Genomic DNA, 24,864 nt, shown 5'->3' with positions numbered 1-24,864 from the left:
AATAATTTTTAAAAAATAAAAATTATAAAACATAATTTCAACCATAAAAACAAAGAGCCCCTGAAATAATATCACCACAAGATTCTTTGTGTTAAAAAAAGTAGAATTAATATCGTTCATGCCTTATGTTATGTCAGCTGTCAATTGTTTATTGGACAATTTTGACATACGTGTTCATGGTTTGAAATATTTATTTTAAACATAAATAGCATTTTTCAAGATTTATTTTTTTTATTAATTTTTATTACTCTATGCTATGCTATAATTTCTCTCTTAAATAGGGTCACGGGAGCTCAATGACACTATTATAACATTGTTGCAATAATAATACTAATAGCCTTGTACGCAACCCATTATTTATTTATTTATTTTGCAATCCAAATTAAAGAAGTTAAAGTTTTTCTAGTACTCCTATTCTTGCATTATAAAATATTAACATGTAACGTGACAGTGAAATTTTAGCTTACAGTTTAGATCAAGAAAAATACTTTAAAATACACTTGGAAATAATAAATTAATTGTATAAGATTAATTCTCAAATAAATATATTTATAAATATTAAGCACCAAAGTTATTATGTCACACTACAAAAATATTTGAAATTGTAATATATGGTGATTTTTAAATTAGTTTTTTATATAAATATATATTAAAATAATTTTTTTTAAAATTTTTTTTATTTTTAATATCATCACATAAAAAATATTAAAAAAACACTAAAACAATTAATTTATGGGTGTTTGAAACAGTAATAAAATTTATTTTTTAAAGTATTTTTAGTTTGAAAATATATTAAAATAATATTTTTTATTTTAAAAAATTTATTTTTGATATTATTATTTAAAAATTATTCTAAAAAACAAAAAATAATTAATTTAAAATAAAAAATAATTTTTAAAAATTAGCTAAACAATAGCTGAATTTAATAACTTCGCTTTATAAGTCTCAAACCATATATCACATGCAATCCCCATTTTATATTCATCATAACTTCAACCCTCTCACATCAACTTGGGTCCCACATCATAGTCCTATATAATGACACCTCAACCTCAACGATAAATTAAACATTCCTCCATTTTATCATGATAAATGGATAAAGTACCTAAGTTCTTCTAGTATCAATGGTTTGATGCTTGAGGTCATGGCTTCATGGGAGTTTTTCAGTGGAATCTCTCCCACCCTTCCGACTTATTTCTCCCTTTACTCTTTTTTATTTTTCATTATACATAGAGAAAGTTAATGGTAAATATAGTCAGGTTGTCAATTTTTTTGAGTTTTTTTTTAATGTTTTTAGCACAAAAAAAAAAAAGATAAAGTAACATAGCGAAAAAAAATATTTAAAGATATAACATAATTTTATTAATCATAATTGTTATCTACATCACTATGACACACGAGACATAAATATCATTTGTGACACTTATTTTGTAATTTTCATATTCGACATGCGACTTGCATATGACATTTGTGAGTTTATTTAAAATTAATATTTAGAGTCCTTTTCTTCCTCATTCTCCTTGCATCCCTTCTCTCTTCTTATAGCCACTTACCTTTCCCCTCTCACGTTGTTAGTAACCTCTATCTCTCTCTTCCCCCCCCCCATCTCATCATGAAACACACCTAAAACACCATAAGATCTCTCTCTCTCTCTCTCTCTCTCTCCACTGTGGGTCAATTGAATTCTAGCCAAAATAGTCACCACGCCACCCACATTCAGCATCATTTATATGTCGTAAGGAATATGATTTTTTATTAGAATAGGTCTCGTTGCACTATTTTGACATTGTTGAGATGCATTGCCTATATCAAGTAATGCAACAGTTTGTACTATCTCAGCATATACTGGATTATATTGATATCGATAACAAGTTGCATAGTATTAGTCATCAGGGTAAGCGTTAGAGGAACTAGTTGGTGATTCGTGCATTTTAACAAGATCTGTAGGATCCTAGGAGAGATCGTGTTTTTTAGAAGCGATATCCAATGATTGATGTAGATACCTACATGAAATGGTATTTGTCCATTATGAACCATTTTATTACACCTACTTGATCACATTTCCAAAGACATCCACATAATCCAATGTATTATTTTCCCTAATATTCGAGACAAAATCAATTTGTATGCAATATTGTTTTACATACAACATTTATTTAATATTTTTAATGTTATTATACAAGATGACTTCTAATTAATTTTTAATATGTGTTTGTATATATTCATTACTTGGTATGGGAGGCTCGAAAAGTAACAACAACTATCTATGAAGGTGTTTGATAAAATGAGATGTGTCATGGCCAACACTAAGCTCATTTTATATCATGATGGACTTCAAAAGGTTGGGGTTGAGTATTTTGAAGTGGCATTAGTGAAAAATAAGATTGTTTATTATAAAAGTGTTGGGATGTTAGTCCATCCATAAGCATCCCAGACTCATCCACAAGCATCTCATGTCCAATCATGAGCTAGGGTAATATTATTCCTCCTCATACCTATATGGATATTATAGACCCATCTTTAAGGTGGATGATTTGGGGTGATACTCTAAACTTGTCCACAAGTGTTTCAGGCTCTTTTATGAGCTAGGATGATTATTAAATGTAACTACATGTTATTATATGTTATAAAAATTATGAATAGATGCATAGTTAGTTTAATTTTAATAAAATATTATGTTATATTAATCATCAGTTTAATTTTATTACTTATGATCGAAGATGTTATATGTTACTTATGTGAATTATATTTTGATGCTCAAAAACTGATTATTTAAATTGTGTTAATTGTGAATTTTTGAGACAAGGAGTTAATAGACAAAGAAATTATCTCATGAAATGTCTCTTAGTCAAATCACATGTGACTTATGTATTACAATTGATATTTGCAACTTTTGAGTCATAAATAATGAATGCAACTCTCATGTCGTAGATGTTATGCATAACTTAATCAAGTGTGCTAGATTACTAAATTTTTTTTTACATGAACTATTTTGCTTTTTTGTTATATACTAAGTTCCCATAAATCTCATTTTTTAGGTTGTTATTCTATTTTTTTATTAGAACAATAAAATTTAATATCTAAGTATTTTCGATGTTCTATTTTAGAATACACACACAAACATAATGTCAATGTTGAAGGCAATTAGACAACAAACCAATTGATTAGTGTTTATGTACTAGCTATTTTTTAATGGATAAATATAATTGGTTATAAAGCCACACCTGCATCACTAATGAAATAATTAGCTAAAGCTTATATCTTTAAAAACTAAACAACTAATATGAATTCACAAACTCTGATATGTGGTTGAATATGAAATTCATGTTACAATGGTCTAAATTGAAAATTTATATGGGTGATCAAGTTGAAAATATCTTAGTTTTTTATTTACACCTAGCATTCTTTTGAAGATTACAATGTTAATTGTTTAAAATAGAGGAAATATAGTTTTATAATTGCCTACTCATAATCTCAATAGAAGTTTGTCTTTTTACCAAGAAAATAAAAGGGAAAGTGTGCATAACAAAACAGAATGAGCAATGTAATTGGCCCTCCAACTCAATATTTGAAAATCAAATTTAGAACTCCTTTTGTAATATTTTCCCTCTCATTTATTGTTTATTTTTTCACCACTAATGGTTATTTTAGATTTCTTCTTAAAATTTTCATCTATTATTCCTAATTCCTTAGTAGGCTATGGTTAAGGCTAGGAAATAAAGAACTCTCTCAGTTGTGAAAGTGGGCATGTTAGAATCTAGAATGAAATGGAAGAGGTAAACCTAGAATATCTTTACTAGAATTGGAGCGAGAAATAAAAAAATGTTTAAGATTCTAGTCGAGATAAAATTTATTTTACTTTTTGTTTTTTAAAATAGTATGAGGTATACTGACTATTTGGACCAGAATGAAATGAAATTGACAATCTTGTATAAGTAAGTTAAGTTAAAGTAATTCTTAAACCTTTTATAGGATCTACCTAACTTAAAGTTTGGGTTATGGGTAAGTAAGTTAACTCAAATTAACTTTAAAAATTTTAAAAAAAATCAAATGACCTTGTTATTAGATTTTGATTAGATCAACATATCATGAATTAACTCAAGTTTTTAACCGAGTTATATCAAATCAACTCCTCATTATTTTTTGTAAAACCAAACCCAAGCCAATTCACAAATTGACCAACTAGGCCAGACCAGGTTTATAACCGTGGTTTATTCTTATATAGAGACAGTATATAATATAGGTTTTGATTATATTAACAAACTAACTCCCCTTAACAATGTGTTAAGCTTTTGAGGTAAGATTATCTTTTCACTATATCATAATTGTTTTTTATTTTAAAATTGTATGAGGATAGATTGGTAATTTTATTATGTCGTAAAATAACTAATTTAACATTAGAATAAAATAATCTAATATATATTACTCAACGAAGATTTTCTATTTTTAATTTGTAAAATAATATTTTTACTTTGATGCTATTAAAAACAAAATCAATTGAACTCTCACGCAAGGGCTATTTTTGTCATTTTACATTGTTATTATTATAATTTTCATGGATGTTCAAAGACATTGTTGTAGATTATGTTTATTATATATATAAACCTGGTGGCGCATGGGGTGTGGACAACCTTCGTGTTGTTTGGGCGGCGCATTGGGAGTTGTCCAGCTATAAAACATTGTTTTTTAAGGTGATATTTGAAAGGTCTTGGTGCCCCAAACCAAATGAGGTAGCACGTGCGCCCAGATTTATGAAGGTTTAGTGTTGATAATTATTTTTTCTTCCCCCTTTTCTTCTTTCTTCCCATCTAGATTTTCATGTCAGCCCTTTAAAAATACAAGAACAACCCTTTACTTTGTTGGTTCTTCAAATATGGTCCCTTACCTTTTTATTATGATTTTTATATGAGGTAGCACGTGTGCCTAGATTTATGAAGGTTTGGCGTTGATGACTATTTTTTCTTCCCCCTCTTCTTCTTTCTTCCCATCTAGATTTTCAGTTAGCCCTTCAAAAATACAAGAACAACCCTTTAATTTGTTGGTTCTTCAAATCTGGTCCCTTACCTTTTTATTATGATTTTTTCATCTTGCATAATTTATTGAATTTGAACCTTGATTCTTTTGATTTGTATTGTTTTTTTGCCTGGAATCATTTTTTCAATTGATTTTATTTTACAATTTCACCCTTTTTTCCTTTATATTTAGTTCATTTTCTTTTGATTGTCAATTTTTTAGCCTTGACAAGTTTTTATTTTAAATCATAAATTATTTTATTTTATGATTCCACACTTCATTTTTTTTTATCAAATTTAATAGCTATTATTTTAATTGTGAATTTGTTTACTTAGAAAAGTTTTAAAAATTAATATTTTTAAATTGTCTCATAATAAACTTTTAAATTGAACCTGAATTTATGGTTTTATAGGTTGCGAGTTTCTAAAATTTGACTTGATTTTGGATATTTCCATGAATTTATTTGGTTTTTACAAAAAAAAAAAAAATTTTACTCTCTGTGATTTCTTTTATCTATAAAATTTGTTATCATTTTTTTAAGTGTTGTGTATTTTATTTTGCATCATTTTAAAAAAATTAAAATTGCATCCTCCTTTGATTTTTTTTAATTAAATTGTTTAATAATTAGGCTGCTTAATTGAATCCGGGTTAAAAATTTTATAAGTTATGAATTTTAGAGATTAGACAAAGTTTAAAAGTTTTGTTGGATTTGCTTAGATTTTTTTTTTTTAATCTGATGTTTTCATATTTTTTTATCCTCTTTTATTTTCTTCGGGGGGGTTGTTTTGTCATTTTTTTTTGTTTTGATTCTATTTAGTTAGCTCTCAACAATTTATTTCAATTTCATTCTTTATCATTTTTTAATTTATAAATAATCTATTAAATTACAAATATTTTTTAATTTCACCCTTAAGAATTTTTAATCTTTCAAATGGGGTTCTCATTTTTTTTAATTACAATTTATTTTATTTGGGATTATTTTTAAATTTCACCCCCTCGGTGTTTTTCTATCAAATTTTAACATCATTTTTTTTGCTATTTTTTTCTTTTGCAAGTTTTTATAATTAAGATTTTTTATATAATTTCATAATTCAAAATTAATTTTTTTAGAAATTAAGTTTTTTGATTGAACTCATGTTCAAAATTTCACAAGTTGCAAGTTTTAGAAAATAGACCAAATTTAAAAGGCTCATTTAGATTTGCTTGGGTTTTCTTCTCTCTTTTTTTTAAAATTTATAATATCCTTTTGTTTTTTTTGTTTTCTTATTTTTTTTATATTTTATTTTATTGGGTTAACTCTCGATAATATTTTTTAATTTCATCCCTATTATTTTTTAATTTATAAATAATCAATTAAATTATAAATGTTTCTCAATTTATCCCTTATGGTTTTTTAATCTTTTAAATTTGGTATTTATTCTTTTAATTACTATTTATTTTATATGGAATTATTTTGATTTTCTTTTTTCAAATTTCATCCTCCTTAGTTATTTTTCTCTCAAATTTTATTCTCATTTTTTCCCCTTCTTTTGCAAGTTTTTTATTAGTATTTTTTTAATGATTTTATCCTTTAAAATTAACTTGGCTAATAATTAAGCTTTATAATTGAACTCGAGTCCATAATTCAATAATTTATAAGTTTTTAAAATTAGATTAAGTTTAGAAGATTAGCTTGGTTTTTCTAAGATTTTTTTTAAGCAGATATTTTCTTTTAAAAAAAATGTTTCTTTTATTTTTTATGAGTTTTCTTTGATTAGATTAACATTGAATTGTTTGATAATCTAATTTCAGATGGATTGATATAATGTTTTTTTTATATATTATTTTGTTAGTTTATTTATTATTTAAACTTCTACTTGAATCATTAGTTGAAGAAGTTTATGTTTGATTTTTTTTATTTTAGTAATATATATATATATGTAGTTATTAATAGTAACTTCTATAGCACCTAATCTCTTGCTTCATTGCAAGAAACACAAACAAAAGGAAAGGGATAGAAAAAGTAAGATGTCATGCCATTAGAGGGTGATTGAAGAAAATCCACTGTCCATTTCTGTAAGCTTCTTTCTCTTTCTTTAATGTTACATTTATAAGCTTCACATGCTGTCAATCATTTTTTGTGCCTTTCAAAAGTTGTATTCGTTGTCGAAGGTGATAGCTTTTTTAACCCCTCAAAGAAGCTTTTCTCTCTCTCTCTCTCTGTCTTTTATCATTTGAGTCATGCCATTCTTAATCATTTTAGTCATTTTTGGCTTCTGGGTTCTCTCTTCTTTAACCTGGTTCTATGTTGTTTTCAATTTTAATCTGCATTATTGTATTTTTGTATCCTTTTGTTTTTGTTGATCTTTTTGTGGTTTTGGTTGCTGGGACTTCTTCATTGGAGGCAAAGCTATCATGTCTTTCCAATTTGTAAATCAAGGTGCCTCTATTTTCAATCCGTTTAACTCTTTAAAATATATCACATCTTTTTTTTGTTCTTTTTTGGTTTCATGCTCATAAAACAAGGGAAATGCAGAGTAATAGCATCGTGAATGCAGGTTTCTGTATGTTTTAAAAGTTGAGGAGCTAGTAAAAATGTTTTAGGTTTTACCTTTGGTCACTTTGTTTAGTTAAATGTATTGTCAAGCATGTTGCAATTTGAACTGCCAGGGCTTTGTTAGCGTTTAAGTTCTACACTTGTGGTGAGGGAAAGGGAATTCCACACGGGTGGCTTGATTTAATGTATCTTCTTTTTTGTTTTCTGTTTTTTTTTCAACTTTTTTAAGTCCTTTCGTTTTTTGCAATTTGAAGGATGGGGGATCATTTTGTGTTCCTGGTGGATCGGTTGCTAACTGAATCCACCCTTGAAGCTACTATTGAGAGTCAAAACCGATTGCGGCAAACCATGCCTTCAGCAAGTAAAGAAAATACAAAAGAATTTTCACCACGTTGGATGGATTTAGAATTGACTTCATTAGCAGGAACATCAGTAGAGTGTAGGATTTGCCATGAGGAGGAGGATGACATGAACATGGAGATGCCGTGTTCTTGCCGGGGCAGTTTGAAGGTCAGTTTTAGCTAAATTTGTGGAACCATTTATTTGAAAATCTCGGTATATGCTGTTAACAAGCAAAATGATTGTCTTATTTCTCATAGACCTTTTGTATACAGTTCTGATAAATCAAGGAAATACCTTACCTCCCTTGAAATTTTAATGTTTACTAGGCAAATAATTTGGACATTTTTGGTTAACAAATAAAGCAGAAATTATCTCCCTCAAATTCATGCACCTTGTGATTCTTTGTAAATTTTAATTCCTACATTTACCTCAGGCATTTTGATCTCTACTTGTTGCCAAAAATTCAAGTACTTGATTTATCATAATGCTTCTGATGCTTTCAGTTTAAGTCTTATGTTCAATTGATTGTTGAATAACTAAAGCTGAAGCACATTGTAAACTAAGATGTCCTGCAACAAAAATCTAGCATGGGTAAGCTACATGTCATTGAATTTAGATGGGCAATCTCAATTGATTGTTGAATAGCTAAAGCTCAAGTAAAGTGCATTGTAGTGTTGCAATTTAAGATGTCTCACAACACAAATTTAGCATGAGTAAGCTATATATTAGTAAGATGCCATGCCATTAGAGGGCGCAAGCCCCTGAGAATGGAGGATACTTGCATGGAGCAAACTTCGGTGATACTGTTGTATCACTTATCACATTAATTTCAAGTACATGTTGGAGGAAAATGCCACTAGCTGAATTCCTTATACATGTTGGAGGAAAAAGATACTGGCTGAATTCCTTATTCTGCCCTCTTTTAAGTTCCGTTGCTAGTTTCAGATGCTTCAAACAAGGTTACAAGTTTCTCTTTATTTTCTTTTGTTGCAGTATGCTCATCGAAAATGTGTTCAGAGGTGGTGCAATGAGAAGGGTAACACTATCTGTGAGATCTGCCATAAGGTGCACTGTTATATTATTTTCATGACCTCTGCATTTCATGCTGTGTTCCAATAACTTTGAAGGTGAAAAACATAAGCTTTCTAATAATTTTTTTCAATATTTGCAAAATTGAAGCAATTTGAGCCTGGTTATACAGCACCGCCCCCTTTGTTTTGTTATGGTGCTATTCCAATGAACTTCAGGTATATTTGTACTTTGCTAGATGTGTTCTCCAATCTTGGTTTCCTCATTTCTTATTGGGGCTTTGGTTCCTTTTCTTTAACAATAATGGTCCTAATCTGTTTGGAATTTTCTTGTTCAGAGGAAACTGGGAGATACCCAGAAGGGACCTGCACAATCCTCCATCCATAGCTATGGTTACTACTGACCATGAATTTTTGGACTCTGACTTTGATGAGCATTCAGCACCCTCTCCTAGGAGTGTGATGTGCTGCCGAATAATTGCTATTATAGTATGACTCTCTTTCTCCCCCCTCCCCTAGGACCGTGTTTGCCCATACGTGTATGCATTTGTTGCTTCATGTGTAGAACTTGATCTAACAGATTCATAATTTACTTCCAAATCCTCTGGTTCAGTTACTGTCAATATAACATTTTTTATTAATTTGACCCCCCTAAATATATGTGACGATTATAGCAAATGGTTTTATCAGCAGTTATATTGCTCTTTTATGTGTGTGAGAGCTCCAGGCGGTGGATGTCACCAAGCCCTTCTCTCAGCTTTTATGTAGAGAGTCCTTTCATATATCTGCCTAAGCTCAGGGAAATTATTAGGTAGGCTTAATCTACCACTTCATCCATAGCTCAGGGAAATTATTAGGTAGGCTTAATCTGCCACTTCATCCATAGACAAAGTCACAAAGCAAATCTATAAAAGCTAAAGAGACAAAATCATGTGACTGTAAAACATGACTTATGTTTATTGGCCAAGTCCATGGATGATGTGGTAAACTTAGTATACCTAATAATTTCTCAAACTCTAGGGCCAAACCCTTGTTCCCTGAGCCAACACATATAATTCAATATAACTGAGTTTTATGTCCTGTTGCTGAATTCTTGTCCAGTTAGAGAAAGATTCGTTAACTTATCAATCATGGACTCGTTTATTAAAATATCTGGTTGTGCATTAGCAAAAATAATGATATCTTATTTTCCTAGCTACAAGTTTGCCCCATGGCCACGTATTCAGACCAAGCACCTTTCCTACTCATTATCATTGTTGCATGTGTTTGTGACCTCATGTTTGTTTGGTCTCCAAGATCCTATGAGGACATTAATTTTCATTTAATTTGCAGTTTATGGTTCTGTTGGTTTTACGTCATACTCTTGCCATCCTAATTAGTGGAGCTGGAGATTACTCGATGACATTGTTTATGGTAAGGCTGGGCTCCATTGCTTGCTCTTCTTATAAAAAATTACAACTTGGTTTGCCCAATGGTGCAGAGGAAAAAAAAAAAAAAACTCAACCTGTGTTTTTTATGCAGTTACTGATATTGAGAACAGTTGGGATTCTTCTGCCTGTTTATGTCATGGTCAGAGCATTTACTGCTATTCAACATCGGGGTCGGCAGCAGGTTAGTGAAGATTAATGCATTTTGTTGACTTTGACTGGACAGTGGTTTAGGTGGCGGAAGCATCGAATTCTAGAAGTTACTTTAGCAATGAGTTTCAGGGAGTGCTTTTTCATTAGTCTTGGCCGGTTTTCTTAAATCTTTTTATGCTGCTTTCATCTAGTCACTAATCCTATCTAAATGATGCTATCCAGAAAGTTGCAAAGTGCCTCGAGCCATCACACACATATAGCTAAGCTTAGTTCCTTGAGCCATAGGAATTATGAATTCGATTCCAGAACTTGCAAAACATAGCATTCCAGTGAGCTGTGTAGTTTGTCTTTCATCAGTGATTGTTAAAGATATAAACTAATTGTCTTATTTTTTTGTACGCAATAGGATCCTCATTTTCCCCTTGCTGAATCAGATGAGGAAAATGAGTTGCCGCAACTTCAGACTCATTCGCACATTGTTCATATTCAGTGATCATTGCAGCCACCTTAAACATAAAAGGATTGCAAATGTACAGAAGAGCAAGTCAAAAGTGTAGTGTCTAAATTTCAATGATGCTGTGTTGAAGTTTGTAGCATCACAGTAGAGACAATCAACTGCTTTGCTTTTTGTGTGTGTGTGTGTGTGTTGGTTCACATCAAATCCTCAGGCATTCGTCATTCCAATCAAAATGAATAGAATTCAGAGCTAGGAAAACCATGTACACCTACATTGGTATTAAACAGCTATTTTCACTGCTGCTTACCAGATACGGAATCCAGAAACAAGAGTTGAAAAGGGTGTCTGGTATCTAAAAAGTAGAGTTAGTGCTAGCAAATACCATGTTCCTTGATGTGAGAATTGTGATCCTTGTTTCTGAAAGAAAATGTGAGGTGTTAATAGCCTTGCACTATTTTATATTTCTGCTTTTTGAAAAAGAAAATCTAGAATAACAACTTAAGAAGAAGAACAAGCCCGGATCCTTCAAACTGAACTTTACAAACCACTTCTGAAATTGTCAAAATTCGTATTCTTTATATGGATACCACCCAATTCCAGAGGTGATTGTCCGGGCACTGAATCACTTCTGAAACTACCGAGTCATTAATTTGGGGGATATGAAGATGTTTTTGAAGCATGTGGTTATGATTAGTTAATAGTGGATCTATAATTGGGATTGAAAGGATATTTATAGATCAATGGAATAGGATAAAGCTTAATAATATTTCCAGGTTGCAGTTTATTTAAAAAGTAAAAAATATTTTAGAGAGATAAACTACTTAAAAAGAAAATATTAAATAATAAAATTTTAAATTAATGTTTTCATGTGAAGATCTATTTTAGTAGAAATTTGTGTTTTTGTGCTTTTTTTTTTTTTTCTTATATACATATATTGTTTTTGTTTGCGTCACTATCTCAGTAGCAATAGTATCAAGGTTAACAATGATACTATTTTTATAAACTTATTTAACTTTTTTAAAAAAATTTGATTAAAAAAAAAATAAGAATCCATTTGACATGATTTTTTGATGCCTGGCGAGTTTGTAGAATATGATAGTTCTGCATATTCAGTTGTATGAAACTCATACCAAATGATTCGTCAAGTTCTACAAGAGTCGTCTAACTATATTTAGCTAGGTTTCAAAAGACTTAAATTATGTTTGAAATATGTTTTTTTTTTAGATAATTTTATTATTTTGCTTTTTATTTTGAATTAGGCTTGGATCGGTCTCCATTTCTAATTTTCCTACATTGTAAAAGTCGTTGCTGGCCTATTTAAGAAATCATAAATCTATTTTATTGTTTTATATGGAAATATGGTGGTATTATTTTTAAAATATTTTTATTTTAAAAAAATTATTTTTAATATTAAAATATCAAAATAATTTTAAATAAAAAAAAATTAATTTTAAATAAAAAATTAAAATAAATTAATTTTAAATAAAAATATTTTTAAAACACAAAAACAAAAACAAAATCAAAATTATAACCATAATATAATAGTGTTTTTCATGAATAATTTATGAAAAAAAGAGCGATTTATCTTTTTCAAAGAAAAGATGTGTTTTAATTTGAAATTCATAATTTAAGCTCAAAGCAGTATTTTTTTTATTTAAGTTAAAAGTTATTTTTATCCAAACATCCATCCTTATGATTTTTTTGAGTTAGGAGTTGAAAAATAACTTCAAATAATTTAGAAAAATTATATCAAACATAACCTAAGAATGTTTGGCTACAAATAAATCTCAACTTAAAAGACAGATTGTCTTAAAACTAAATCAAAATTTTTATTTAATAAAATATTAAAATTTCTAAACTTATAAATTATGTTTGTACCATATACCTTTTTCCAAAAAAAAAAAAATAGTCATTTTTAGCTCAATTTTATCACAAATTATGTGTGAAAAACAAGACTGTTAAAGTTGATAAAATCTGAATAATGAAACAATCGCAATAAGGTCAGGTTATCTAGAAGTGATTGCACCCTGAAAACATAAACAAACAGCTTTAGAAGAAGTACGTAACTTTGCTGCAACACAAAACACGAACAACAGGCACGCCTAAAGATGTTGCTGATGAAGAGAAACAAACAAAGATGGTAGAACTGTTCATGGACATTTTTATTGCAAAACAACACCATTAAAGGCAAGACAAGCACACCACACCCATGGAGGTACCAAACTTGCAGTAGACCATATCACTGCAACATGAATAGTAACCCTCCATGACCCACCCTCCTAGGGTTCAGGTAAACTCAAACCAAAGACTAAAGGAAAGAGACATCATTTATTCATACCGCAAACATCATGACAGACTCGGGCTCGGGAATTAAGTAAGAGAAAGGCACATTATTCTTCCTCGGTTTCGGACTCAGCATTCTGCAGCCATTCAATGACGGGTTTGGCATTCTTCCAAATCTGAGAATCTTTGTTGCTTCCCATTAGCCCTTCTTGATACCACTGCACAATGTATTCTTCCTCCAGGACATCAGCATCGTAGAGTGTTTTCAGGATAAGAGCCACTTCCTTCAGTGCACTTGAGCCTGACTTCCCACAGAATGCCCCAATTGCTCGAAGCAGAAGCAACTGTGATCCCTCATCCTGAGTGACAGCAGCAGCCAGATAGTTCTTCTTCTTGGCAACCTCCTTCACAAATCCCTTTGCAACACCCTCAAACAATGCATCAAACAGAGCATCCATCTTTTCCTGAGCAGACCCAGTGAGAGCGCTGAGAGTGGACTTTAACTGGCTTGCTGAAACTCCTTTCCTCAGGCTTAACTTCAACTCATTGACAAGAGTTTCATGGGTACTTGGGCTCCCATTCTCGGCTTTTGGTTTTTCCTCCCGGGCTGGTGAAGCAACTTTTGGACTGCCATTTTCTTTGCTAAGTGCCCTTGCATTCTTTTCTGTCTCTTCTGTTGAAAGCATGACCATATCAGCCGTCGCAGCACTCAACTGTTCTTGAATGCGCTGGCGAGCTGCCTCAAGAGACGTATCAGTTTGCCACTGGACATCATCATCATCATCAACAACAACCTCTTCCTTCTCATCAACCTGGCTGTGAGTTGGTGACATACGTTCCTCATCGGAGCTGTTTGCTTTCTTCTTTGTAGAGCTAGCTTTTGCAGGGCCATCCTTTAAAGAAGATCCCTTCTTCTTACCTTCTTTCTTCAGTTTCTTCAGCTCCTCGTCAGCAGCTTCACCTTCCTTAAGACGCTCCTTCTCAGCCCTCCTCAATGCCTTCTTGTCCTTTGATCCCTTCTTTGATTCAGGAGGGTTCTTCAGAATGAAAGTGGTGAGCTTGTCCCTCATATCCACATCAGATACAAAACCACAGGCAGCACATTTTAGTTGAAGCATCTGGCTTTTAGTGATGATTATCTCAGTTTCAGGATTTCCACAGCCATAACATTGAACATATTTCTTGATGAAGTTCTCAAGAAGCCCAGCAAGTTTTGCAGTTTCATGAGAACCATTGACAAGTGAAGTCCCAGTTTTCTCATCAAACTTGGATTGGGCACCAAGCTCACAACCAAAATACTTTGTGGTGTAAGAAGCTGGCCTTGCCAAAGCCTTTGCAATGTCAACCATGTTGACAATATTTGTTTTGATGCCATTTCCTCGGCCCTCGACTTTGGTAACCATCCTGGGCATCTTATACCTATAGAAGGCATCATCACTGTTTGAAGCCCCAATATTCTGCAAAGCCATCTTGATCACTGTAAAACAGACTCACAAAGCAAACTTAGAAGATGTCACTGAAAGCCAATGCTAGAATGCAAAGAGAGGGTAGCAGCTATGATGTCTTCTGAAGATTCTTCAAAAAGAGAAGGCTGTTTTTCAGCAATCAGGTAAGGTTGCACCCAACTGCAACCACTAAACTCAGGGTATCCTTTAAATGGTCCGAGATGCATACAGCCAACGTTATCAAACAAGGGTCTGCCCTTTTTCCTTAATGAAGGAGTATACTCTCCAAGCAATCCAATCTCTCCCAAAAACGAAATGGCCTGTATGGACATAAAAGAAACCTCAACTTTGACACACTTCACCCTGAAAATCTGCAGACAGCACCACCACCACCTGCAGGTTCCTGAAAAGAACAACAACAAGAACAGAATTACAGCCAAGATAAACACGGGCAAACACAATTAACAATGCCAATAGCAAAAGAAAAAATATAAATTACAACAACTACAAAGCCTCAATACCAAAATAGTTGGTGTCCACTATACCATCATCTTGTGCTCAAAATAACACTGAGCAGAAAAGGCCAAACACAAACACACACACACACACACACACCAAAACAAAAACAAAAAAGCCTAAATCTAGCATCAGACATCACTGCAATAGAAGTCTTCGAACTACAGTCCAAACCCTCATCTTAGTTCCAATCAAATTGATCTTGCTCCCCTTTCAACATTATCATAACACACATGAAAAAACGATTCCCTAACATCACAGCCATCACTATTTCAAAACCAAGAAATAGAGCTCATGCGCATCTAGAGCTTAAGAAACAAAAATCCTTACAACGGTTGCAGTTCACCCATCATCTAACATCACCAAAGATTCACTTAATCTACACAATAAACAATTGCCCTCGTTTTTTTTTCAACATTAATAACAAAAAATTAGGAAAACTTTCAAATTAATCATAGGTTTTTTTATTAATAATAACGAGCGAAAATAGATGCTTAATCAAAACATAACATTAATAACCAACTTAAAAAAAAAAAAAGAATTAGTAAAAATCTCAAATAATTATCGATATTTTTTTTATTAATCTAACTTCGATTCTATTAGATCTGACATAAAAATAAATTGTTTGATAGCGGATTAAAACAGAGAAAAACAACCGATCAAATCCAATAACAAAAGCAAACAATAGACGATAAATAATCAAAATAAATAAATAAAAAGAACAAAATTTAAATAGAACTAAGAATCAAGCAAACCCTAGCTGCTTACGATATCGACGCTTGTTCGTAGAGAAAAAGAAAGCGAATTTGGCTTCTTGAGAGATATAGCGAGAGGCGTCTGGGGTGCTAGGTTTTTGTGCTGTGTTTTTGCTTATATACAGTTATATGGGCGAGGCGGTTGCGGTTGTTTTATTTTTTTATTTTATTTTTTTTTCTCTAGATTGTTCTATTTATTTATTGACCGATTTCTTTTTTTCTTTTCTTTTTTTAATTGGTTATAATTTTTCTTTCTTTCTTATTTCGAGACTCCGTCTTTTTCTTTTTTTCACATTAGTATTTCGGGAAAGATATATAAAATAATTTTATTATCCTCACGAGTTGACCAAACATCTCCTTAATATTTTCATGAAATTAAATATTAACCTAATCATTATAAAGTTAAAAAAATCACATAATCATATATATTACACTAGACCAATAAGGGTATTTTGGTCTAACAATAATTGGGATCGCAGAATGTGTGAAAACACATGCATGGTTTCTAGTTGAGTGTAGATAGGGTTATCCTTTTATCAGTATAAAAGGACAAGAATATCCTGTTAAATATGTAAATATATATGACAGATTACATACTTTTCTTCATACCGAAGTGTCTCGTGTAGCATGATTGTTATGTATTTCTCCAAAACTTAAATCACAAGTGAATTTGTTTTTAATTATTAGTTATTTGGATTATAACTTAAAAGAAAATATAAAATGCTGTAAATGCATAAATTAAGCAATCCTAGTGCTAAATATTGTCTAATTAAGAAATTACGGGAAAAGACTTGATCTCATTACACCAAACATTAATTAAATGAAATTTTGCTGAAAAAAGAAAAGATTTATTCCCCATTTATATAGATAAAGGAACAATTACTGTTAATCATAATTATAAAACCAATCTAAGCAAGACTGAGGTCTTAAGGTTGGAGGATCCGTCACTTTAATGTTCTTTTTTAAAAATAAATAAGTTAAAACTAAGTTGTTTTGTAAAATTAAAAATTAAAAATCAATAAATTAATTGGTCAAGTTTCACCAAATCAATTTGATATTTTTACTGAGTCACTTAAAAAAATTTTAAATTAAATAAATTCTAGTATCGATTCATTGAGCTGGTCTTTATTTTATAACAGTATTATAAAACTGATTTTTCTTTCAAGATTTTTTTAATTAAAACAATATCTTTTAAAAAAATATTAAATTAAACCGAGTGTTATCTAAATTTTTATCATATCATGGGTTAAATTATTTGATCAGTCAAGTTTAAACTGATAAAGTTTTACTTAATTTAACATAAAACTCGACCTGTACATGATCTTAGGTCAACAAATTACCAAGTTAAAATGTTTAGTCGGGTATTTAGTTGATGGGTAATACCATGGATTCAAGTTTTTAAAACTCGACTTCTTTAATGGTACTACTAGTCATGGGCTTCTAATGGGCTCCTCCATTGATACCTCATCAATCCACGATAATAACTAAAAAACAATTGCAACTTAGTTGCCAAGCCACGAGTCCTATCAGTCATGGGCTTGAGTGTCAATGGGCTTCTAATGGGAAGTTTACTTATTATATGATATGACTGTTATTTATTTATTTATTTATTTATTTATTCAATGATAAAGAATATCCTTGAACAAGCCTGCGTGACAATTACAAGTAAAGTTTCTCTTCAGATAATTTGAAGGATACAGTCCTTGAATTAGCAAGGTGTATTAAAAAATTCAAACCCAGAAAAAGAACAAACTCCCTCAGCATTGAACTAACCAGGTAAAGTTATTTAAAAAAAAAAATCATTTACAAAAATTCTTAAATTTTTAAAAAAAATCATTTACAAAAATTCTTAAAATCTTAGTTCAATCCCTCCTGATTAGTCTCTTGATCGCTTTCTTTACTTGCGTTCACTTATCACAATTACTGAATATCTGAAGGGAAAAAGAAAACTGAGTTAGCACAGATAATCAATTAACAAGGCATTAAAGGTTGTGGCTAAATTAATATTTTATTTTTAAAATTAATTCTTTAACAATTTAATTTTTATTTATTTATTTATTTATTTAATTTTTTCTCATTTTTATTGTTAATTATTAAGTTGTTTTGGGAATCGTGATTTATAATTTCTTTTTAAATTTTTTTTCTATTAAATTATATACCAGTCATATATATTTAGTTTTTTTTTATTTCAAGTTTCAATGTTAGATTTATTGAAAGTGAAATTTTATAATTTTTTTCTATGAATTTATAATAATCTTATGATCTAAATCTCGAGTTTAATAGGTTAACTCAATTTAATTCAAGTTGTTTTTTTCTTTTTGCTATATTTTCTAAATTTTTTAATTTCATCATTAAATATTGGGTTGGTCGGAAATTAGGTTTTGTAATTTTATTCTATTTACTTTTTATAAATTTATATCAATCCCATAAATCAAGTCACAAGTTTAACTAGTTTACTTGTGTTAAATCTGTTTTTTGAATCCTTTTCTAACTTGAGTTTTTTTCTTTCCATTATGTTATCCCAATCTCATAACTTGATTGCGGATTTGGCAGGTTTATCCAAGTTAACTTAATTTTTTTATTATTTTTAATTGAATATTTTTCTTAATTTCACCTTTCAATAATTTATTTTTTTATTTAGATTTTTTTTCCAATTTTATATTTCAATATTATGATATTTGAAAATTGAACTTCATAATTCTTTTTTATTTTCTTTTCTTAGAGTTATCCCGATCTCATGAATTTTATTTTTTTGAACTTTTAATATTGAATCTATTGGAAAGGGAGTTTCTTAAATTTTTATTTGATTTTTATAAAGTTCTCCTGGTCTTATAACTCAAGTAGTAAGTTTAATAAGTTAGCATAGGTTAAATTAAATTTTTTATATCCTTTTTTTGTTGATTTGTTCCCCTTCAATTTTATCATTCAACATTGGATTAATTAGGAATTAGACTAAAAAATATATGTTTTAGCATGTATTTTGGTTTTAATAACCAATTTATTAAAGCCATGAGAACTATGTTAATATTTTAAAAATATCTAAAAAATATTTTATTTCATTTCTTTTAGTATCTGGATTATGAATTTACATGTAAAACATATTCCTAATATTAAAAAGAAATTTTTTTTTTATTGACATTAAAACAGTTAGGTTTTACCTAATAAAATAAAGACTTCCTTACTGAGGAGGACTTTTCTTAAACCTTAGACAGATCAACAATTAAAAATACAATAACATCTTAGCTTTTTATCAGACAATTCAAATAATATAGCTTACCTTAGATAAGGTGTCTTTGAAGAGCTAATATCTTCTCTTTATACAACTAGTCTCTATATCTGATCTCTAAAACTATTTAGGGTTACGTTTTATCAGACAATTCAAATAATGTAGCTTACCTTAGATAAGGCGTTTTTGGGGTGCTAATATCTTTTCTTTATACAACTAGTCTCTGTATCTGATCTCTAAAACTATTTAGGGTTACTAATGACCAATATACTATATAGCAACTCTCATTCCATTTTTTATTAATAAAAAACAAGATTGTCTTATCTTTCTATATGGGGATAAAACGTTTTTTTTCTATGTAATTCCTTTGTCATTTTTGTTTTCAATAGGTGTATAAAAGTATTTTTATATGTTTTTAGAATAGTAACATATATTCACTACTCTTAAAAGCAAAAAAAAAAAAACAAATAAATGGTTGCTAGGGGATTTTTTTATTTTATATTTTTTTTATAATAGAAAAATTACTACCTTACTATTGGAATGGAATTTAATTCAGGCTTGTTATGGGGGCTTTTTTAAGCTTTCACGTTGGCTTTTACATTATAATCAGAATAATAAAGGGGTAAATTGATATTTCTCATTAATTAAAAATTATAAAACTTTTGAAACTATTAGACATGTGCTATGCACGCAATTACGCGTGGAACGGTTTTGCCACGCTTTGATGACATGTACGACGCACTCTAGTAATGAAGAATTATCTTTTACAATGTCATTAGATTCCTTGCAACATCCTATTTCTTTAACGATGGTGCATGTTTTATTGAAGGATTTCCGTCACAAAAAAAAAAAAATTTGTGCTTTTTTTTCTCAGTTCTTCTCTTGAAACTCATGTCTAACGATTAAAATTTTAGGTTGATTCCCTTTATTAGAGATATTAAAGTATGAATTCATATTTTTTTGATTTGTTATTTTTATCCTTATAATTTCTATAAGTTTTATTTTGTTTTCATGAATCAATACATCTTGCAAATGACCCATTTGATAGAAAATCATTAAATAATTTGTCAGACCTATACTGAACAGGTGACCTCAAGAAAAATAATGATGATATTCAAAAGTATTGGATATTCTTATCTTTATATTTGTCATTGAACACAAACAATCATGTACGCGAACTTGTTATTTTTTCAAATTAATTGGTGAAACTCGATCTAGTTATCAATTTAATCTCGTGATTAGATCATAAATAAAATGACACGAGTTAATCCAGGTTAATTAAAATAAATAACACCTGTATAAAACACCATACTAATGCCGATGCATTTATAATTATAAGACATGCCTAGCTCAGTGCTCCTCATCGATCACTTGACACCATACAAAGCTTCAATTCCATGAACATCATCATCTTGCAGAACCCTGGTTTCATTCATGCCAGTATATGGCTACATGACAGCACCCTTAACTGAGGAATGAGCAAGCCCCAAAGCATGCCCTAATTCATGCAATCCAATCGTCAGAAAGTTATAGGCTTCTAGGGCTGCACCAAATGACCAATTTAGATCGGCATTGAAAAACACTCTCCCACATGTTAGTGGAGATGCAAAAGCTTCTTTACATTCATCCATACCTCCTTGACCATTTTTAAGGAAGCCAATTGTGATGTTTGCAATTCTAAGATTCCACTCAACAAATTTAAATGTAAAAGGTAAATGATTACCTCATGGTTTAAAACAATATTTTGCAAGAGGATTAAGCACATCTTTTCTAGTATCAGGTCAATATCCCTAGTTAAGTAATCGTATCAATATAAAGGTTATAAATCATAGCAATTAGAATCTCATTACTGCTATAAAGTAATTTATTCTAATCATATAACAAAAAGACATTCTGTAATAGATATATTTCCACAGGCATTGAATTTAGAAGCCCATCTTGGGCAACTACACAATTAAGGACACAGCAAGGAAGAACTATAAACATATTTAAAGAAATGCAGGAACAAAGAAATATCATAAAACAAATTTAAAGACAACTAAGAAAAATCAATAAAGCAATACTGAGGAGTTTTTAATTTCTCATAACAAGCACGTTGTCTTAGTTGTTTGTCAGTTTCTTCACTATTTCCTAATCCATTTTCTACATGTCTTCATTGCTTCAATAAACGATGCAGCTTATGAAGAAAAGAGAACGTGCTTGTTGAATCAAGAAAAACGAGGCAGAGATCAAGAAAAGAACAAAGAAACATACTTATGGGCGTGAACTGCAAATGAAACATTGTAGGGATCAAGAACTGTGAATCGATGTCCAATTAAGAACTGTAAGTTTTAAAAAAGACAGAATAAGGAAAAGAAAGAGTGAAAGAAAAAGATTCGTGAAGAGAAACAAAAGAATAATCTCAATGAAGGGATCAAGAGTCTTTTACTCCTTTGCACTTCACGATTGAAATTGCTTTTCTTTAATTAGGTTTTCTCTGTTTGCAATTGTAGTAATTTTGCATCAGTTCAGTATTCATCTTCGTTGTTTGACCTCTATGCATATATATATATATAAAAAGATCAGGTCTCAGCCGAATTTACCCGGGTAGGTCAAGTTTCAGGTCAAGCAGATTTTGCTAGGCCAATTTCTAGGTAAATTTCTGCATAGACCTGGACCGGTTCCATGTTAGGATTCGCCGGCCAATCCAGGTTTCAAAACTATGACTCTTCAAGAACCTTCTTACAATCATGTGTCTTTCCAAGCCATACTTAACTTTAAAGAGCTCAACTAGAAAAATAGGCCAGATGCAATTGTTGGCCCTCTTCGATTTAAAATTCTTTCTTTTTGGCATGTCATAATGCTTCTTTTTCTTTTTCTTTTTCTTTTTCTTTTTTTCTTTTTGAATCAAGAAAAGTACTTTATGAATCAACCAACTAAGATTAATTTTTTAAAAGCAATTTTAAAAAATATACCTTTCACATTGAGCATCAACATTAAAAAGAATTTAATAAATTTTATGATGTTATTGATCTGGGATGAACCTAGAAAATTAAACTTTGACCAAGATTAAGTTCTTTTGAAGAAACTTCTTTAACAATAACAATTTAGATTTAGAAGTTATCAATTTGGGTTTATAAATTATTTTTTTTGAAATTTTATAAAATTTGAATTGGTCATATTATTTGAAATTATGTAGTTATGGAAAATATGTTTGTAGATTAGATTGTGGTGGGTTTAGATTTATAATTGTATTCTACTTAGTTTTTTATTTATATTTTTTATAACATCCTCTATCCACTTGTCTTCTTGTTTTTTTAATAAAAAAAAAAATCTATTTGGATGGTGTATGGTTATTGCTTGCAATTGACGCAGAATGGAAAACAAAACACAAGAAAACAACAAAAACATAAAGATAGAATTGTTGTTAAAAGGAGTTTTCATGCTAGAACCATAATTCTAATTTATTATTGAATAGTTATCTCTAATATATTCAGCCTCTTATTGTGTCTATAATTTCTTAAATAGATCATAAATATATCTTACAAGGTAGAAAAGTAGAATCATAAATGAAAACGAAACACGATATAAAATCCGAAAATGTGTTGAAAATCCTGAAAAAAAGAAGGTAAAATAAAAAAATTCAAACCCCACTATCCATCAAACTTGTCCGTCTTCATCAGAAGTTAATTTGACGTTGCACAAGCAAAGAACCTAATCATAGGCCCTCATTTTCTTCTGTCATACTGATCTTAAAAGAATTTCTACAAGTCTAGGGAGATCATGCATGTAGTTAGAACAATAATATACTGGTTTTTTTAGACGACGAGGAACAATACGAGGATTCACACCTCATATATAATTCAGATAAACATGCAGCCACTTGCATCAATGAATTGAGTAATTGACTGATTATCTGCAGGGATAAGGCAAGGGAATGAGGATTCTTATCCGTTGTGCGTGAGTCGACAATCGCATCAATGAATAGAGTAATTGACTGATTGTCTGCAAGGATAAGGCAAGGGAACGAGGATTCTTATCCGTTGTGCGTGAGGTGACAATTAATGAATTTATAAAACCTAGCAATTATTGTTTGAAAGTAATTTTGTAAGGCAACACACAATTAAAAAAATCCAATTGGACGAGGGAAACAAAGAGCATCCAGCTATAGCTAGTGGTACCCTCGCGCTCCGTTGTGGGATTATTTTTTCTTTTTTGTGTAAAAAGTTATGTTCTGGTGGCTTAATTATGTTTTAAAGCAGGAAGAAATGTTTGCAGTTCAGATTATAATCCTGAATGTGTTAAATAAACTGGTTATATTTTAATTAGAATATATATATATATAGTATTCTTTTTCAATATTAGTACTAATTGTTAAAATGAATAATAAAATTCTTATGAATACTTTCTGTGTAAAATACTAAAAGATAATAGCAAAGTATTCCATATGAAAAACTACGGATCTAATTTAACAGTTGATAAATCTTGATATTATTTGATTATTTTTTAGATTTTAACTATTCACCTCAATTGACTTATATACAAGTATTTATATGGTTTCGATTGTAAGTATAAAGCTTGAACGCGGGGCTACATACCTACTTTACAAAAATACTAATTTTGTTCCTACATTCCTCCGCAAGGTGGTTGTCTATTTTTTCAATAAGGAATAAATATGCAAGCGCTTTAGATGTATTTTAGAATAAAAGAATTCTTAATTATAAATTAAAATTTTTATACATGTATTAATTACTTAAATTGATATTTAATTAAGAAATAACTAAGATTAAGATTTTGATCTTGCAATATAGAACATGTAATTAATTGTGTTTAACAATTATATTTCTTAAAATATTATTTTTATTTAGTGAAGCATATTTTTCATATCTTAATTATATAACAATAAAATACATGATAATTTCTTTGTAATAAAAAATATTTTTTTAAAAAAAAACCTATGATAGGCGTGTGGATTACAAAGTTAGATAATTAACTATAAAGAGTGAAATTGTATTATTCTAGATTTAAGTTATATAACAAAATATATCATCGATAATAAAGGGTGAAATTGTATTTATGCTTTTTAGATTGAGGTACAAAAAAAGTATTAAACAAAAAAAAGTAGTCCGGATATTGTGAATTACTTAGTCAAACCCACGACCTTGCTAATGGACTTAACTAATTTCAATGATTTGTTTTATCAATTTTATTTAAACCAAGAATAAAATACAAAAATACAAAAAAAAAAAACAAAACAAATGCCTAGCCTTGTGGACTTGGCATTAAAACAATAGCCCAAACGATATATTGTCTTCTTTCTACATAATCTAGCCATTGAAGGTCGCTAAAAAATTAAGGGTTTGGTTTTTTCCAATTAAAAATTCAATTTTCAATCAATTTTTATCCAAAACATCTAGAAAATCTTGATAAACCTATTTATGACCTAAAAAACCTAAAAATAGCCCAAAGTACCTGAAATTTACCTGAAGCTAAAAATTTTTCAATAGTCAAAACTGCCTCATCATACGAGTTAAAAAAAAAAACAGGTAAGCTTTCCCTAATCAAATGAAACTCATTGATATCAATATTAACCATTTTATGGTTGAAATAGTAAAAAACATCTATTTTCTTTCTCTACACTTGAATCTAGCGAGTCTCTCTCACTCCTATCATAAAAAAAGGAGTGAAAATGAGGAAAATGACT

At 29.9% G+C, this 24,864-nt stretch overlaps 2 protein-coding genes across 5 annotated transcripts; one reads left to right on the top strand and one right to left on the bottom strand.

The window, feature by feature from the left end:
• Window positions 1-6,932: 6,932 nt before the first annotated feature.
• On the top strand, window positions 6,933-11,415 carry LOC105133046 (uncharacterized). 4 transcript variants are annotated; one of them, XR_843702.1, is made up of 9 exons: window positions 6,933-7,068; window positions 7,804-8,059; window positions 8,885-8,956; window positions 9,071-9,138; window positions 9,258-9,408; window positions 10,252-10,332; window positions 10,441-10,530; window positions 10,722-10,828; window positions 10,906-10,993. XR_843702.1 is itself a non-coding variant. In XM_011036846.1 (9 exons), exons 3-9 carry the CDS (start codon window positions 7,805-7,807, stop codon window positions 10,990-10,992), a joined length of 804 nt encoding a protein of 267 aa, XP_011035148.1. In that variant the 5' UTR covers window positions 6,933-7,068; window positions 7,397-7,432; window position 7,804; the 3' UTR covers window positions 10,993-11,415. The 4 variants fall into 4 exon arrangements, 3 of the variants coding, with proteins under 3 accessions (XP_011035148.1, XP_011035147.1, XP_011035149.1); XM_011036846.1 differs by lacking the exon at window positions 10,722-10,828 and adding an exon at window positions 7,397-7,432 and having other exon boundaries at window positions 10,906-11,415; XM_011036845.1 differs by lacking the exon at window positions 10,722-10,828 and having other exon boundaries at window positions 10,906-11,415.
• Window positions 11,416-13,084: 1,669 nt separating this feature from the next.
• On the bottom strand, window positions 13,085-16,095 carry LOC105133045 (eukaryotic translation initiation factor 5-like). Its single transcript, XM_011036844.1, has 2 exons — window positions 15,969-16,095; window positions 13,085-15,087 (listed from the first exon to the last, which is right to left on the bottom strand). The coding sequence occupies exon 2, from the start codon at window positions 14,706-14,708 to the stop codon at window positions 13,347-13,349; it is 1,362 nt and encodes a 453-aa protein (XP_011035146.1). The 5' UTR covers window positions 14,709-15,087; window positions 15,969-16,095; the 3' UTR covers window positions 13,085-13,346.
• Between the last annotated feature and the right edge of the window lie 8,769 nt (window positions 16,096-24,864).

This window comes from Populus euphratica, unplaced genomic scaffold (genome assembly GCF_000495115.2).
Source record: "Populus euphratica unplaced genomic scaffold, PopEup_1.0 scaffold99.1, whole genome shotgun sequence".
NCBI lineage: Eukaryota > Viridiplantae > Streptophyta > Magnoliopsida > Malpighiales > Salicaceae > Populus > Populus euphratica.
The sequence above is the reverse complement of the archived record's forward strand: the minus strand, read 5'-3'. Positions and strand labels throughout refer to the sequence as shown.